General features: G+C 44.4%; 1 protein-coding gene across 1 annotated transcript; it reads left to right on the top strand.

The window, feature by feature from the left end:
• Positions 1-1348: 1348 nt before the first annotated feature.
• PGD (phosphogluconate dehydrogenase) lies at positions 1349-14272 on the top strand. The gene is made up of 13 exons (XM_042479419.1): positions 1349-1476; positions 6365-6440; positions 7001-7180; positions 7722-7787; positions 8118-8236; positions 8362-8431; positions 8541-8675; positions 9062-9251; positions 11148-11278; positions 11504-11637; positions 12110-12209; positions 12988-13110; positions 13975-14272. The coding sequence occupies exons 1-13, from the start codon at positions 1469-1471 to the stop codon at positions 14092-14094; spliced, it is 1452 nt and encodes a 483-aa protein (XP_042335353.1). The 5' UTR covers positions 1349-1468; the 3' UTR covers positions 14095-14272.
• Positions 14273-15361: the final 1089 nt, after the last annotated feature.

Genomic DNA, 15361 nt, shown 5'->3' with positions numbered 1-15361 from the left:
AAGGGGCCATAAGCTGCAAACTAAACATGCCAATGTTGGCACATATAACATGTCCCATGTGTAAATGGTGGCCACGGTGGCTTGCATATTACATCCGTGTGTTTTAATGTTCAACAGACTCAGCAGCAGGAACAAATGCAGGGACCCACCTTGGACCAAGTCCGCACCAAACCCAAGGCCCAGGTTCTGGTAGCTCTCAGCTCCTCCAATTTCTGACCAAGGATTTTGGTCTCCATGATTTCAAAGGTAAAACAGCATATGCGTTCTGCATAAATCCATAATCTGAAACTATACAGTGGTTTAATAGAGAGACTAGCTTCTGACTTCCCAAATTCCCTTTGAAGGCTGCAACTAAATGTAGACTCCAGGTTCAACACCAACCCAACTTTTCCCTCTTCCCTTAATGTTTTAAAAGCATCTCAGTTGACCAAGAGCACTCTCAAAACCTCACATGCTCTTTTGTGGCCTTTGGGTTGCCTTACTAAAACTATTGCCTTGATAAGAGATTTGGGGATTTTGGAAGCGGTTTCCTTTTTCTTCCAGTTCATCCAGTATCACATGAAACCAAGGGTGAAAAGAAACCATCATGTATCTGGTGGACGCTGCTAGTCACCAAAGGTTTATGGCCGAGGTGGAGAACCTGTGGCTTTCCAGATCGGTTACATAAACGTTCTGTCTTACCTCCCCTCCAAAAACCCCAAGGCTTTCCTCCCTCCCCCCCCCACAATCCCCATAACAACCCTGTAAGGTAGGCTAAAGTGTGTGTGCATGACTGGAGTACAGTATTGCATACAATTCAGGACTTGAACCTTGAGTGCTCAAAATGCCCCCTTACTCCAGCCATTGTACCCATAGTAGCTTTTGGTGCATTACTACCACCATCACCTTTAGCATCAGCCAGGAGAGGTGGGGCTGATGGGAACTGGAGTCCAGCAACAGAAATGTGTGTGCATCATGTAACTTACGAATGTGAGCAATAGGGGAATACTTGGCCATAGAGAATCATTGGAGAATACTTGCCTATGGGGAATCATGGGGGAATACTTGCCCATAGAGTAACCATACTTGTCTATAGAGGATCATTGGGGAATACTTGCCCATAGGGAATTATTGGGGAATACAGTACTGGCCCATAGGGAAACCATACTTGCCCATAGGGGATCATGGGGGAATACAGTCCTTGCCCAAACCCTTGGGGAATGCCTGCCCATTGTTTCCCTATGGGCAGGTATTCTGCAGTCCCTTGCCATCTCTCTATTTGCCCCTTGTCCTTGGCACTTGCCCTGCTGCTGCTGCTGCTGCTTCTCCTTTAAAGGGGCGTCCCTGGGAGGGATCAGGCGAGCGGGGCCGGGCCCTGGCCCTCCTCTTGGGCCGGACCAAGGCGGAGGGAGGCAGGCTGGGTAGCTCGGCTTCCCTTTCCCTGCTCCTCCTCGCCAAGCCCAGCCAAGCAAGCCCAGCCGCCGCCGCCATGGCCCAGTGAGTGGCATCTCGGCCGGGGAAGGAGGGAGAAGGGCTGGGAGATTGGGATTGGGATGATCTCTGCTCAGGGTGACCAGATGGTTTAGGGGCAAAGGAGGACATGATGTGTAGGACATTCCAGGGAAAGACAAGGGAGGGCCTGCCCAAAGGAGGGGGAGGAAGCCCCAGAGAAGCTCAGTCCCTGCTTCTCAAAATGGAGGGCCTTTGGGGAAGTGCTCCTGGAGAGGAGGCTGGGATGGAGGACCTGTCCTGGGAAAGGAGGACTGCTCTGGTCACCTTGTGGAGATAGAAATCCAGGCTCAGAATGGAGGGCCTTTGGGAACTGACATTTGCAAAATGCCACTGGCTTCTTTTTCCTGTTTGAGTTTTGCAAAGGGTTTTTTCTGCTCAGGTTCGTGTGCCTTCCAGCCTCCTCCTTTTGGCAACTCCATGCACTTGGTAGGGTTTCTTAGTCCAAGGGATGCTCAGAGGTGGGTTTGGGCAGCTCCTTCTTCTGGAATGGAGCCTCCAGCACCTGGGATTCCCTAGGGGTCTCCCCTCCAAGGACTAACCAGGGCTGACCCTGCTTAGCATCCAAGATCAGACAGTATCTGGAGCCTCTTTATATTTAGAATACACTTGGCCCTCCATATCCATGGATTCCTTGTCTACGGATTCAACCGTCCACCACTTGAAAATATGTTTTATTGGAAAAAGCAAATCTCGATTTTGCCATTTGATGCCAGAGACAGCCTTTTAGTAGATAGATTTGAAGCTGGATTGCAGTTGTAGTATGCATAGTGCCATAAATGTCTGTACTTTTCTGTGTCTTGCCGTTACCACTTGTAGTATTACTGGTTGAACGTTGCTTTTGTTTTCTGCCTGGCACACAACAGCTTGGACTGTAGGTAGATAGGATAGCAATTTTGCTTTCATTCAGCTTTCTTTTAAATATACATATAACATTTATTGACATTCACAGACCTACTTCCATTGAGTTTTCCAAAAGCTGTCAGAAGATAATAGCTGTAATATATGACAGTAGTAAAGCTAAATGAAAAGAAAAAATACTACATCCTTGTATTGAACAAACCTCCTCTGAACAAATCTTGCCAACAAAACTCCATGACAGGGCTGCCATAAATCAGAAATGACTTGCAGACACACAACAACGACAACAACTAGTAGCAACAGTAGTAGAATTCAAAAATATAGCCATGTTAGTCTGTAGAATCAGTGCATAGAGAGCTCTTGTAGCACCTTTGAGACTCACTGCAAGAAAGAAATTGGCCAGCATGATTTCAGTCTACTTCCTCAGATGCATTGATGGAAGTAGTGCATCTGAGTAATGCATCTGAGGAAGTAGACTTAAGTCTAGGAAAGCTCTGAAAGGTGCTACAAGATCTCTCTAAGTAGTAGTAGTAGTCAGGCTGACATGTTTTGGCATCTTTGCATTGTGCCTGATGCAGAATTTGGTTTGACTCTGGTTGGACAGGTGGAAGGGAGCACTTTGGACCGGCTACGATCCTTGCTTGGGAGTAAGCTCCACTTAATCTATGGCCAGCCCTCCACTTTCATAGTTTTGACTTTTGTAGCTTTGAATAATATGATCTCTCTTGGAATCTAGGTCCTCCAGCGCAACTCTGCCGGAAAGTGACCATAGAGTTGTGGTGGAAGACCTAAAGATTAAAGAGATCATGAAGTTGCAGGAGTTGAGCAGAGCTTTGGAGGACAGAGGATCTTGGAGATGTCTCCTCCGCAGGGCAGCCATGGGTCGACATCGACTTGAGGGCAGTTAGCAACAAAAATGCATGGGACAGTATAGTAGCCCACATTTTTGCAAGCTTTGTGGCAAACAGGGGCTGGGTCTTACTCAAAAAGGAAAACCTGGACCCAATCCTTTTTTCTGAGTGTTGATTGTCTGGTGGGAGAGAGAGCACTCTGCACTGGCCCAGAGGCACCTTTCTTTATCCTTCTGCCTGAACTTGAGCCCTTGAAGGGACAAAAAGCCTTTTGGGATTTGAGGCCTGGCTTTGCAAACCAAGGCAGGCCTTCATCTAGGGCCACCTAATGTTAGTGATTCGGGAGGAACAGGTTGTGTTTAACTTGGGTGCAGCTCCCCGATGAATTTAAAGGGATTGGGTGGGGTAAGAAAAGAAGAAGAAGAATTAAGCAAGTGGACTGTGCAGAGGGATAAGGAGTCTGTACATGTTTGAAGGCCAGGCTTTTGTTGGCCTTTGCTGTGAACTAGTACCCCACCCAAAAGTAGGATTAAGGTGGATTGGGCCCTGGAGCCATTCCAAAAAGGGGGGCATTTTTGCACGCATGCGACCCATATTCTGGGAGCGGCAGCATAGAAATGAAATAAGTGAATCAACAGAAAGTACAATAGAGAGTAGAGCAAAGATCTTGCATGCGTGCACCAACTCCATTTCAAGCCTGCAAGAGACTGAGATACAGATTGATTCCTTTGCATTTTTATACTCCAAGTGTTGTTCCTAACAGAGGAAGGAAGAAAAAGAAGCACATTGCATCATTCTCCTCCAGCAATGGGTTCCTAACCTGTGAGTGGCCTGGAGCAATGACAACAAGGAAGCTATGGATAACTCGGTCCTGACTTCTACCATGTTGGGGAGAATAACTGCCCCTGCAGGATTGTTGTAACAAATACAACAACATAATATGTATTTGTATGCCTCTGAGCTGTTTCAATTTATGGCAATCTTATTACAGGGCTTTTCTTGGCAAGATGATTCAGAGAGGGCTTGCCTTTGACCACCGCTGAGTTTGAGAGAGTGTGGCCTGCCCTGTCTCCATGGCAAAGCAAGGATTTGAACTCTGGTCTCCAAAGCCACAGCCCAATGCTCAGTCCCCTGTGCCACCCATAATGGGTGTGAATGTCTTTAAATATTATCTGGTACAGTGTAAATGCTGTTATCCAAAGGTAAAATCCAGTTATCGCTCTTGTGGCCAAAGCCACAAAGCACTCTGTGGCACCTTCAAGACTTCACACTTTTATCATGGCATTGTTTTTTGTGGACTGTTGCTCCATTTCATCAGATGCAAACGTTTCCAGGCTGACTCTCCTCGGTCCTCATTGGGCTGAGTTGTGGGAGTTTCTCCCTTTTGAGATTTTGGTGTAGATTTTGGCTTTGTATTCCTGCAAACGTCGAAGTTGTCCTTAGCATAACTGCCCCCATTTTGGCATCGTGTCTGTTACCAATTTGCCACCCGAGTCTGCTGTTAGCAGAAATGATAGTTTTGGGACATTCACCATGATTAAAGTCAGACATCACATGAAGTTTCTGCCACATGAGTGCTCTGCCAATAGACGTGTTACTATATGACTGTTCCTAGGACTAACATCAAGAATAGACAAAAGCTTGAGATTTTGTTCCCTTAGTATCTGCAGAGGTTTGGTTTCGGGTTCAGATGAAAAAACAACAACCCAGGACCTCAAGTCCCACAGTTTTCAATGGCAGCGTGTGCCACCATCCACCAAGATGGAAAGATTGCACATAGAAAACTATTGTGTTAGGATGAAGACTAGATTGCTCTCTTCTCTTGCTAGCTTCTGGTGTATAGAGATGTATATGTCAATATGAATGAGCATTTGGTCCTGTGAGACATCATCTGAAGTGGTGCAAGCGAGCAGGAGACGGACAATCTCCCAGATATGTTATGAAAGTAGGGATGAGCCCAGGATTTAATCCACAGAGTCTATTTGGAGCCTTTGCTGTTTGGCCCTAGGAACATCATCTGGTTCTCCATTTCTTTTCTCTCTCTGCCTTATTGTATAATCGTTGTGTTAGAGGAAGTCTCCCTTGCTGAAGGAAATGAAAGGTTCCTGATTCCTAATGTCTTCTTTGGTGTATTAATTGCTCAGCCTCTAAAATGGACACAGTATGGGTCTGGCTAGCTTAAGGCATGCTCAGAGGATCCGTTTTGGATAAGGGATTGGCAACACGTTGATCGCCGTCCCCACTTTTTCACTGGCATCTTCTTTTCCTTGGCAATCTTGCTGGTTTGACAGGGTTAAAGACAGAGAACCAAACTGGATTAGGTAATCCTGTTTACTTCCCGATTATCTTCTGTAGCAAGATATCACCTACATTTCTACAGGAGTTAAGAAAGCAAGACCTTTTGCAACCAGAGCTCCACCTTCTCTCTCTGCAAAAGGTCTGAGTGCTTTTTGTTCCCCCAAAAGTTCTTGTTAACTGTTGCAGAATGTCTTCTAATCGTGGTTTGCTGTTAAGTGTCACACACCTTAGAGTCAGGCTATCGTTCGGATCACTTTTGTTTCTGTTATTAGAATAACAAATTACTTTCTTAGTCCTCCCCTCTAGTTCTTACTTTACCAAATCTTCCTAGTTCTTCTCAGTCCTCAAAAGGTGGTATATAAATTAAACCAATAAAGATGGACTGACTTGAAAACATTTGCCCTAGGCTCTCGCTTAATGAACTTTCTGCCTCACCGCACACTTTCTCCATGGTTCTTAAGGGAGGCCCCATCCCCAAGTGTTCAGTATTTTTCAGCTAAGGCCAACCTTGTCTTCCATGACTGAGGAAAGAGGACTGGTTACACCAGAAGAGAAGCTTGCACCTCTGCTCTCTCTCTCTCTGACTTAATGTGACACAAGCTAGTATAGCCAAGGAAAAGATTGGGCTTAGCATCTTGTTATGCACTCTATGTAGCATTAGGTGGATGGAAATTGGCCACTTGGTTAACCAGATTGGTTAATGACTTGGTGGGATCATTTCTAGCCTCCCTTTATAGCTGGACTCGCTCGCTTGAGCCACTTTATGATAATGTGGGTCATCAATTCCATGCCCCACAGAACAATGGGTGGGACTGCTTGCAGATGAACCCACTTGCAAACCTCTTTTCTGTGCTCCTCCTTTTCAGAGCAGACATCGCCTTGATCGGACTGGCCGTCATGGGCCAGAACTTGATCCTGAACATGAACGACCATGGATTTGTGGTGAGTAAAAGAGGCTGGTAGTGGAGCCTTGTGTTTCAGTTGCAAAGAGCTGGCTTTGCACTGGGACTGCGCAAGGGGATATGAAGGAAGCAACATGGTCCAGGCATTATCAGCATGAGGCAGTTTGTAAGGCTAAGGAATTTGGTGGAAGGGTAAAGGCATTGTAGTGACAGAGAGCTGATCGTGGTAACATCGATGAAAGGTTCTCAAGGAGAGGCCTGGAGGATGTGGTTTCGAAATCCCAACTGATAGTGAAGAGAGCATCATAAAGCACATCATGCCTTCTTATTTTCTCCAGATGTTTTGGATCACAGTTCCCACCATCCCTAGCCGGCATAGCCAATGAGAATAGTAATCCCACAAATTGAGAAGACACCAGAAAGCTGGATCTATCTAATTTTCAATAGCAGCTACTAGAATCTTTCTGGGGAATCCAGAAAAAATCAGATGATTAGAAATTTGTTTTCATAGTTGTATTTCTCTAACATAATTGGAATTATCTGTTTGTCTGTTATAGTAAAGAAATCCACATGCTCATGCTGCCTCCTTTTTCCTCCCAGGTCTGTGCATTTAACAGGACTGTATCCAAGGTAGATGATTTCCTGACAAATGAGGCCAAAGGAACCAAAGTGATCGGGGCTCATTCCTTGGAAGAAATGGTCTCAAAGCTGAAGAAACCCCGGCGGATCATCCTTCTGGTGAAGGCAGGAAGCGCTGTGGACGACTTCATCAACAAATTGGTGAGCAGGGCTGCTTCTTTGTGTATTAAAATGTCATCAGACCACAGCCTCTCTAGTTGTTGCACAGCTTAAAGCACAACAACACCCAGCCCATAAAAGACTGGAGGGGAATGGAAACATCTTGGGCTGGTATCAAAATGCATCACATTCATATTTTTTTGTTTCTGAAATTGATCTGTAGTTTGTGGTGGATGTCACTTGCAGATGTCAAAGCAAACTATGATTTGTCTCTACTAGGAAACTAGGGAGGGAGGGGGCATTTAATAGCTGTTTCTGGGGAGCAACAGTGGGAGAAATGGCTGTTGCTTCCATGTTCAGCTCATGGGCTTCTCTGAGATACCTTTCTGGTCACAGAGAAGCTGGATGCTAAATCATGAATGTGCACCAGATGTAGTTGGGCTTCAGTCCCCATCAGCCTCAGCTGGCATGGGCAGGGAATATGGGAGCTGTAGTCCAACAACATCCGGAAGAGTACAGGGGGGGACCTTTGGTTTGATTCAGCAGGTTGGCTCTTGGGTGATTGTGTCTCTCTCATTTATAGGTGCCTCTGTTGAGTGCTGGAGATATCATTATTGATGGAGGAAACTCTGAGTACAGGGACAGCACGGTATGTGTGCCCTTTCCTTCGTATCCTGCTTCTTTTTAAAAAAACTTGATGTTTTGTGTACTGTAGTTGTTAATCTGTAAGCACCTCGAGTCCCATTCTTGGGGAGGCAAGGTGAAATAGAAATGAATTAAATAATAGTAACAATAATAGTCGTTGTTTGGTGTGCAGTAATAGGTCCAGGTCAGATTTTGGATTGAGCAACTTTTTAATGATTTTCCAGCTCTTTTGTTTTACTATAAGGTTACTCAGCCTTAAACCGAGAAGAGCGCATGGACTTAGCCCAGTACCCACTCTCTTTAGGATAACAGCTCTCTCTCTTTTCCCCACCAGCGACGCTGCAAGGACCTCAAAGAGAAATGCATCTTGTTTGTTGGAAGTGGAGTTAGCGGTGGTGAAGAAGGGGCCAGGTATGGTCCTTCACTCATGCCTGGTGGAGCCAAAGAAGCATGGTGAGTGTCTTTTCTGCTGGCCTTAAGTCCTTACCCAGAGCTATGAAGAAACGGCATGATGCCATTTTTTCATCTGATTCTGATTCTCTCTCTTGTTTCTCAATACTCCATTCTTTCTCTTGTAGGCCTCACATCAAGACAATATTTCAGAGCATTGCTGCCAAAGTAGGGACTGGAGAACCCTGTTGCGACTGGGTAGGTTGTGCTATTATATGACAGTCTGCATGTAGCCAGAGGTATTCTTGCCTTACTAAAGGGTGGTGGTGGAGTTGCACTCTTATTTGTCTTTTGGTGTATCAAATAGGTAGGAGATGAGGGGGCCGGACACTTTGTGAAGATGGTGCATAATGGAATCGAGTATGGAGACATGCAGCTGATCTGTGAGGCTTACCATCTCATGAAAGACGTGTTGGGTATGGACCACGATGAGATGGCCAAGGTAAGTCTAGATGCAAACCAGGATCCTGAATTGTGCAACAAGGACAGAAAGGTTTGGACACTTTTCCTAATGAAATAACAGACTGGCAACCTCTTGATGGAAAGACATCTAGACAACAGTCCTCTCCCACGACGCTAGATGTGGGCAGTGAGCCCCAATAGAATGTCAATCAGGGAAGTCTGATTCAGTTAAAATAATGCCTCCATGTTAACTAGGCATCTAAAAGAAATAAGTATTCACTGAGAAGTGGTCAAAGAATGTTGGCAGTAGGTACCATTTTAGGGATGGCATTCCTAGGCACTGTGAATATGCTAGATTAGATTTTACAAATCAGTTGCTATTAAGATGTTTTGAATAAAAACTTCGTCCCTCCTTCTCACCTCTAGGTATTTGAGGACTGGAATAAGACAGAACTGGACTCCTTCCTGATTGAAATCACCGCCAACATCTTGAAGTACCGCGATGCTGACGGAAAGCACCTGCTCCCCAAAATCAGGGACAGCGCTGGCCAGAAGGGCACCGGGAAGTGGACTGCCATCTCAGCACTGGAGTATGGAGTCCCCGTCACTCTCATTGGTAAGTCACCAAACTATATATTTGCCTCGAGAAGCAGGGGGACTGGAGAATTAGTGGGAGAGCAAACCTAGAGGTACAGAGAGAGTGCAGTTTGCAGCATGAGACAAGAAAACAAGAAGGTGCCTGCCGCCGTTCCATGTACAAAAACCTATTGTATTCTTTCTTCAAGATTTGATGGCGATGGAACAGCATCCTTCACTGCATCAGAAGATAGTAGGCTAGTCCAGTGAACGTAAAGCATGGTCTCTTGCTTTCCCCTCCTTCACTTTGCTGCCACCTTCCAGTATCTGCTTGCAGAATCAGCTGCCTAACTTTGCTTAATGGTAGAGCAAAGTGAAGAGATCAGTCCTTGTTCACTTTAAAGGTCTGATATGAGACCCTGACAGATAGCGCTTTATATCTGCTATGAAAATGTTTAATTTGCACAGCCAGTTATATCCATTCTATTCTGACTGGCAGTGGGTCTCCATATTCTCCAAAAGCAATTTTTGTAGCCTTACAACGCAGGCCCTTTTATATATAAACTCCAGGGGCTGAATCTGTGCTTCTTTGCCTACAAAACATCTACTTTGCTACCCAATTTGTGGCAGCTTTTCATTTAAACCCAGCTGCCCTTTTTGTATCATTGGATCAATTTTTTTTCCTTTTGAAATATCAAAATGCTTTCGTGGGTTCAGGCTTGGTGGGATGATCCTTTTCAATGCAATATTCACACCCACGAAAGTATCATTATGTAATCCAGCTTTGTGTTCTTCCTTGTATGATCATCATGACTTGCAGTTTCCTGTCCTGAAAGAGCAGAGTCATTCTTACCTTCCATCACAATGAAGAAGGAAATGGATTGAGTAAGAAGTGACAAAGGAGGGGTTACTCTTGACTCTAGGAGTGTGTATGTGTGTGTATATATATGTGTAAAGGGAGCACTATGTACTTCAGCAGTGAAGGTACATTGGTTATGAGTCATTCGTGGGAACCTGAGAGCCTTTCTTTTTCTGTGTTCATTCATTTTATTTCTCCAGATAATCAACCTTTTAGTGGGTTTTGCTTGGTTTGTACCATTACTCATTATGACTCATAACATAATGTGCATGCTTATTTAAAACATAAGTCCCATAGTATCCTTTGGTAAAGCTATATTGCATTGCAGCTACATTATAATCAGGTGTTCAGTGCATTGCAAAACATCTCTGCATGTATGCCATGAAGGTCCACCATGGACTTTAAATAAGCAGGGGGTCTTTTTGGTGGGGGCAGGTGACAACAATAACAACAACTATTATTATTATTATTATTATTAGGAAGAATTTTTGGAAGATTACCAGGTTGAGGGTAATGCTCTTTTTCTGTAAAATCCTTGTATAGACTTTGCTGAAGTGCTGCGCACTAAATAGCCTACTTCTGAAGTTGCAGTTGCCTTTCTAAAAGCTGTCAAAGGATGTGATTTTCATCCATATTTACCTGGGAGTAAACTCCATTAAACCAAGTGGCACTTAGTTCTGAGTAGGCATGTACAGGGTTGCTCTTTATGGCTGAAATCATGTATACATGTATCTGTGACTGTTATGCCCTTGAACATAGTGGTATTGTATTTACTTCTAAGTATTCATGGAAGGGATTGCATTGCAAGAGCCACAAAATGCATGTACCCACACCCTCAAAAGCGAGTCAGTTCTCTTGCAGTTTGACACTATTATTTTTGTACAAGTCTAATCTGAGTAATTGCTTGAACTATTATATTTATGTGATCCCTAATCCATTTTTCTTAAGGTAATCTGCATTATATCAGAAACTCTATTCTAGTTGCCCAGTCATCTTTTTTCGCATGGCAGAGTGGGATCTCTTTGCCATTGCTTAGACTTAAGAGTCCATGCTGTTGGATCCTTCTTTATTAAACAGGAGAGGCTGTCTTTGCCCGATGCCTGTCTTCCCTCAAAGAGGAACGCATACAAGCAAGCAAGCTGTTGAGTGGGCCCAAAGTGACTCCGTTCAGTGGGAACAAAGCCACGTTTCTGGAGGACATCCGCAAAGTGAGTTAAGCGATTTCTGTGCATGTTCGGAGTTTGAGTGGGCTATCATATTCTGAAAAGGGTCAGGTGCAGAAACAGCATGTTCTCATGCTCCTTCTGACCTGTGGGTTACTCTTCTAGGAGCCATGTGATCCTGTTCTGGTTGTGTGTGTTCCAGCAAATGCTTGACCACACAATTTTGGGCTAGAAATCCATATAAACCCTGATTTCTGGCTTCTTTTCTAGGCCCTCTATGCTTCCAAAATCATCTCCTACACGCAAGGTTTCATGTTGCTTAGGCAAGCGGCCAAAGAGTTCGGCTGGACCCTGAACTACGGTGCCATAGCTCTGATGTGGCGGGGAGGCTGCATTATCCGAAGGTGAGGAAGGAAGAAGTGTGTGGCTGGGGAAATTCAGGGTTCTCTCACATCTGCACATTTTCCTGTTGGTATCAGGGCTATCACTTGATTTAAATACATCTTGGTCAGTTATTCATATGATTTTTGCACTGCTTGGAGTTGCATGTGTTTACAGATGGGCATAACCATAGTTGTGAAGAAAAAAGCGTTCATCCCTCACCTTCCCTATCCATTTTTGGGGTGCATAAGCCTTGAGGTAGTGAATTTATGTATAATGAGTATAAACCCTTGCTCTTCCAGATGTTTTGAACTTCAGGCGACAGAAGCCCTTGTTGGCATGGCCAATAATAAGAGGTTATGGAGCACTGGCCCCAAACCTTTTGAAGTTCAAAGGCTTCTGAGCCCTGATCCATGGGTCTTTTGGGGTACAGGGCCATAAACTCCCCTTTATTTGAATTTTCTCGTAATGGTTGTTTGTGGGTCTCTTGTATAGCGTGTTCCTGGGGAAAATCAAAGAAGCTTTTGACAGAAATCCTGACCTGCAGAACCTCTTGTTGGATGGATTCTTTAAGACAGCAGTGGAGAATTGTCAGGTATGTAACCAACAGAAGGAGCAGCAGCAATTGGAATCCAATACAATCCAATGCTTGTAAAAAGCAGCTTCTGTGGCACAGCTCAGTTAACAAAGCCTGTGACAAAGAAGCTCCTTTTTACAACCAGTGAGCCCTCAGTATCTGCTGGGATTTGATTCCAGAACCCACTGCGGATGCCAAAAGCCATGGATGCTCAAGTGCCATTGTATACAATGACACAGTAAAATTACATCCATTAAAAGGTTTTCATTTTGGACTGTGTGTGTGAGAATATCTTTGATCCACGGTCGGTCACCTCTCCCTCTAGTCCTCCTCGTCCTTTTTCTAACTGGAAGTATTTTTATATAGCATGATATCAACATTGGGAAGTTAGTGAAGGAGGGATGGAGTAACACAGACCTTAAGGCCTTTCAGCATCTTGTCTGCAGAAAGCAATGTGATCTGCAGTGCTTGAGTTTGGAAAGGGCAGGGTTCTACTTTAGTTGTCTTACTTCAGACATTGAGGTGGCCCTACTATAGGTTCTCTTACTGCGTGTGCATGAATAGTGACACAGAAAGAAAAGGGGAGAGCAGATAAGCCTGCCTCAATATCTCCAACCGGCCTCTTAAAAAGCATAGATGCATACATTTTCCACCAAAAGAAAACTCATAAGAAAAGTGGGGAAAGAAAAGAGTCATCCATCCGTGCATTTTGGAACAAGCCTTCAAATGTTCAATATGTCTAATAGGGCACAGCTTTAGCAAAAGTAACCGTTGCCTCTCTGTGCTTCTCCAAAAGGACTCGTGGCGACGTGCCATCAGCAGTGGGGTCCAGGCGGGCATCCCCATGCCATGCTTCACCACAGCGCTTTCTTTCTATGATGGGTACAGGCATGGCACTTTGCCAGCCAACCTGATCCAGGTAAGCAAGTTTGATGGGGGGTTAGAGAAGAAGATGGATTTGTAACTCATTCTGTTGCGTCCCTGATTCTCATTTTGCTGGTATGCTGTGCCACCTCTCTCTTCCCTTCCTGGGCACCCACCTTTTCCCTTTTCCACCTTTGTCTTAACTGCTTAATCCAAGTTTTAAAATACTCAGCACACAGCCCTCCCTCCTCTCCCTTCCTGCTTTGTTCTTTCCCTCCTGTTCATTTCTTCTTCTTCTCTCTTCCTCCTCCTCTTCTCTTCTTATCTTTTCACAAAACCTCTTGGGTTTTTCTGGTGAATTTATTCTATATTGTTTCTCTTTCCAAGTGAAGAACATATGCCTGCTGTCGGTCCCCATCTGTACCTTAAGTGTCTCTCTTGCAGCATCATTTAATTGTAAGCTCCATGCAGGCAAGGGTCTGTCTCATTTCGTCCTAGTTAACTTAATGCAGAGGACTGCGGATGAAACACAACTGGGAAGGGTAGCTAACACATTGGAAGATAGGAACAAAATACATACAGTTAAATACATGCAAAAACAGTATGTTAAAATAGGATTAAGTTGCTGCAATACACTATATTTTGCACTGCTCAAGTCTCCTCTGGAGTACTGTGTTCCGATCTAGGTGCCTCATTTGGAGGATATAGACAAGCTGGAATGACTTCAGAGAAGAGCAATGAGATTGAGAAGGGGGTGTGGAGAAGAAAACCATTGAGCAGGGTTTTATGCTAAACCATGAGTCTTGGTGTGAGCAAGTCACACCGTAAGCCTACTTGTGAGGGTCGTTGTGAGGATTAAGTGGGCTGGAGACAGTAAACCAGGCTGCTTCGTTGTTAATGTGTCCCCCATTTCTCCCAGGCTCAACGGGATTATTTTGGGGCCCACACCTACGAACTCTTGTCGAAACCGGGCGAATTCATCCATACCAACTGGACGGGGCACGGCGGCACCGTCTCCTCTTCCTCCTACAACGCCTAGGTTCGAGAACGCCAGACCCGGCGCTCGGAAATGCTATAGAGCAAACACATTCCTTCTCCGATGGTGATTCTCTTTTGCACTTTCCTAGATGTAAATGTATTGGGCTTTTCTCTCTTGATTTTTGGAAGACACGGTTGTCTCTTGTGAGAGCCAGAATTAAAAATGTTTAAAAACCTGGTTTCACAATGGGCCTAATTCAAAAGTCATTGCGGATCTCTCTGGGACGCGGGATGGTGGGAATCCTGTGCCCTTAAAGATGATGGTATACTGCAACTCCCAGCCTTCTCCAGCTTTGGCTGCTGGGATCTGTAGTTCAGCAACATTTATGGGGCTGCAAGGCTCCCATCCTTCCCTTTGAACAGTTTTTCTTACTCAGAATAAGTGCATTGAAAAGAAGGATGGTCTTCTTGCAGAACTTCAATATGCTATTCAAGATTACAATTCACTTTGAACAAGTATCAATGGGAAAAGCCTGTCAGTCATCTATGCATTAATGTCACATAAAGCACTGCAATGTGGATTATGGTTTATTTCTTCTGTGTTAATTGAAGGGAAATCTTGGCTTAAGAGAAATGGAATATAGTAGCATCTTTCTGGATGTGTGAAGCAGCATCCTCAGAGACATTATTGCAGATAGATATCTCAGGAAAGACAATCCAGAAAGACCAGAAGTGAATGAAAGTTCAGTGGTTCATTCAGAGGAATATTTCTCCAAAGTCTAAAGCCCCTAACATAGGAATTTAGACAAAGAACTTGCAAACCATACATTGATTGGATACATAGAATTAAACAGATGCACTCCCTTCTCATTCATGGGTTGCAAAAACCTATACGTTTTCAAGGCCCTCGTGGGTACCATCATCCGTTTTCTTATTGGGACTGTTTTCACTTGCTCTCTGGGTTGTTATTATTATTATTATTATTATCCTCCCCGCTCTTTACAGATAAACAGGCCCTGAATGTCTTTGACCTGTATCTTTCCTCCAGTTCATCCTTATCTACCTTTAGGCATTCTACCTATAATTCTGTCCTCAATATAAAGGTGGAGAGAGGAAATTGTAAACAGGGGGTTCAAGCAACAAACTTCAGTCTTGCCCAACCCTCCCCTGCGCTTTCCAAAACCTATCCTGCAATACTGATCATGGTTTCCTAACCAGAACACGACTCATTGCATCAAAATTAATTACAGTAATTGCTCTAATAACGATTACGTTGTGATGGGATAAGTCTATCCATAGTCTTATTTGATGAATAAAAGGAGGAGGCA

The sequence above is a fragment of the Sceloporus undulatus genome, chromosome 7 (genome assembly GCF_019175285.1).
Source record: "Sceloporus undulatus isolate JIND9_A2432 ecotype Alabama chromosome 7, SceUnd_v1.1, whole genome shotgun sequence".
Lineage (NCBI taxonomy): Eukaryota > Metazoa > Chordata > Lepidosauria > Squamata > Phrynosomatidae > Sceloporus > Sceloporus undulatus.
The sequence above is the reverse complement of the archived record's forward strand: the minus strand, read 5'-3'. Positions and strand labels throughout refer to the sequence as shown.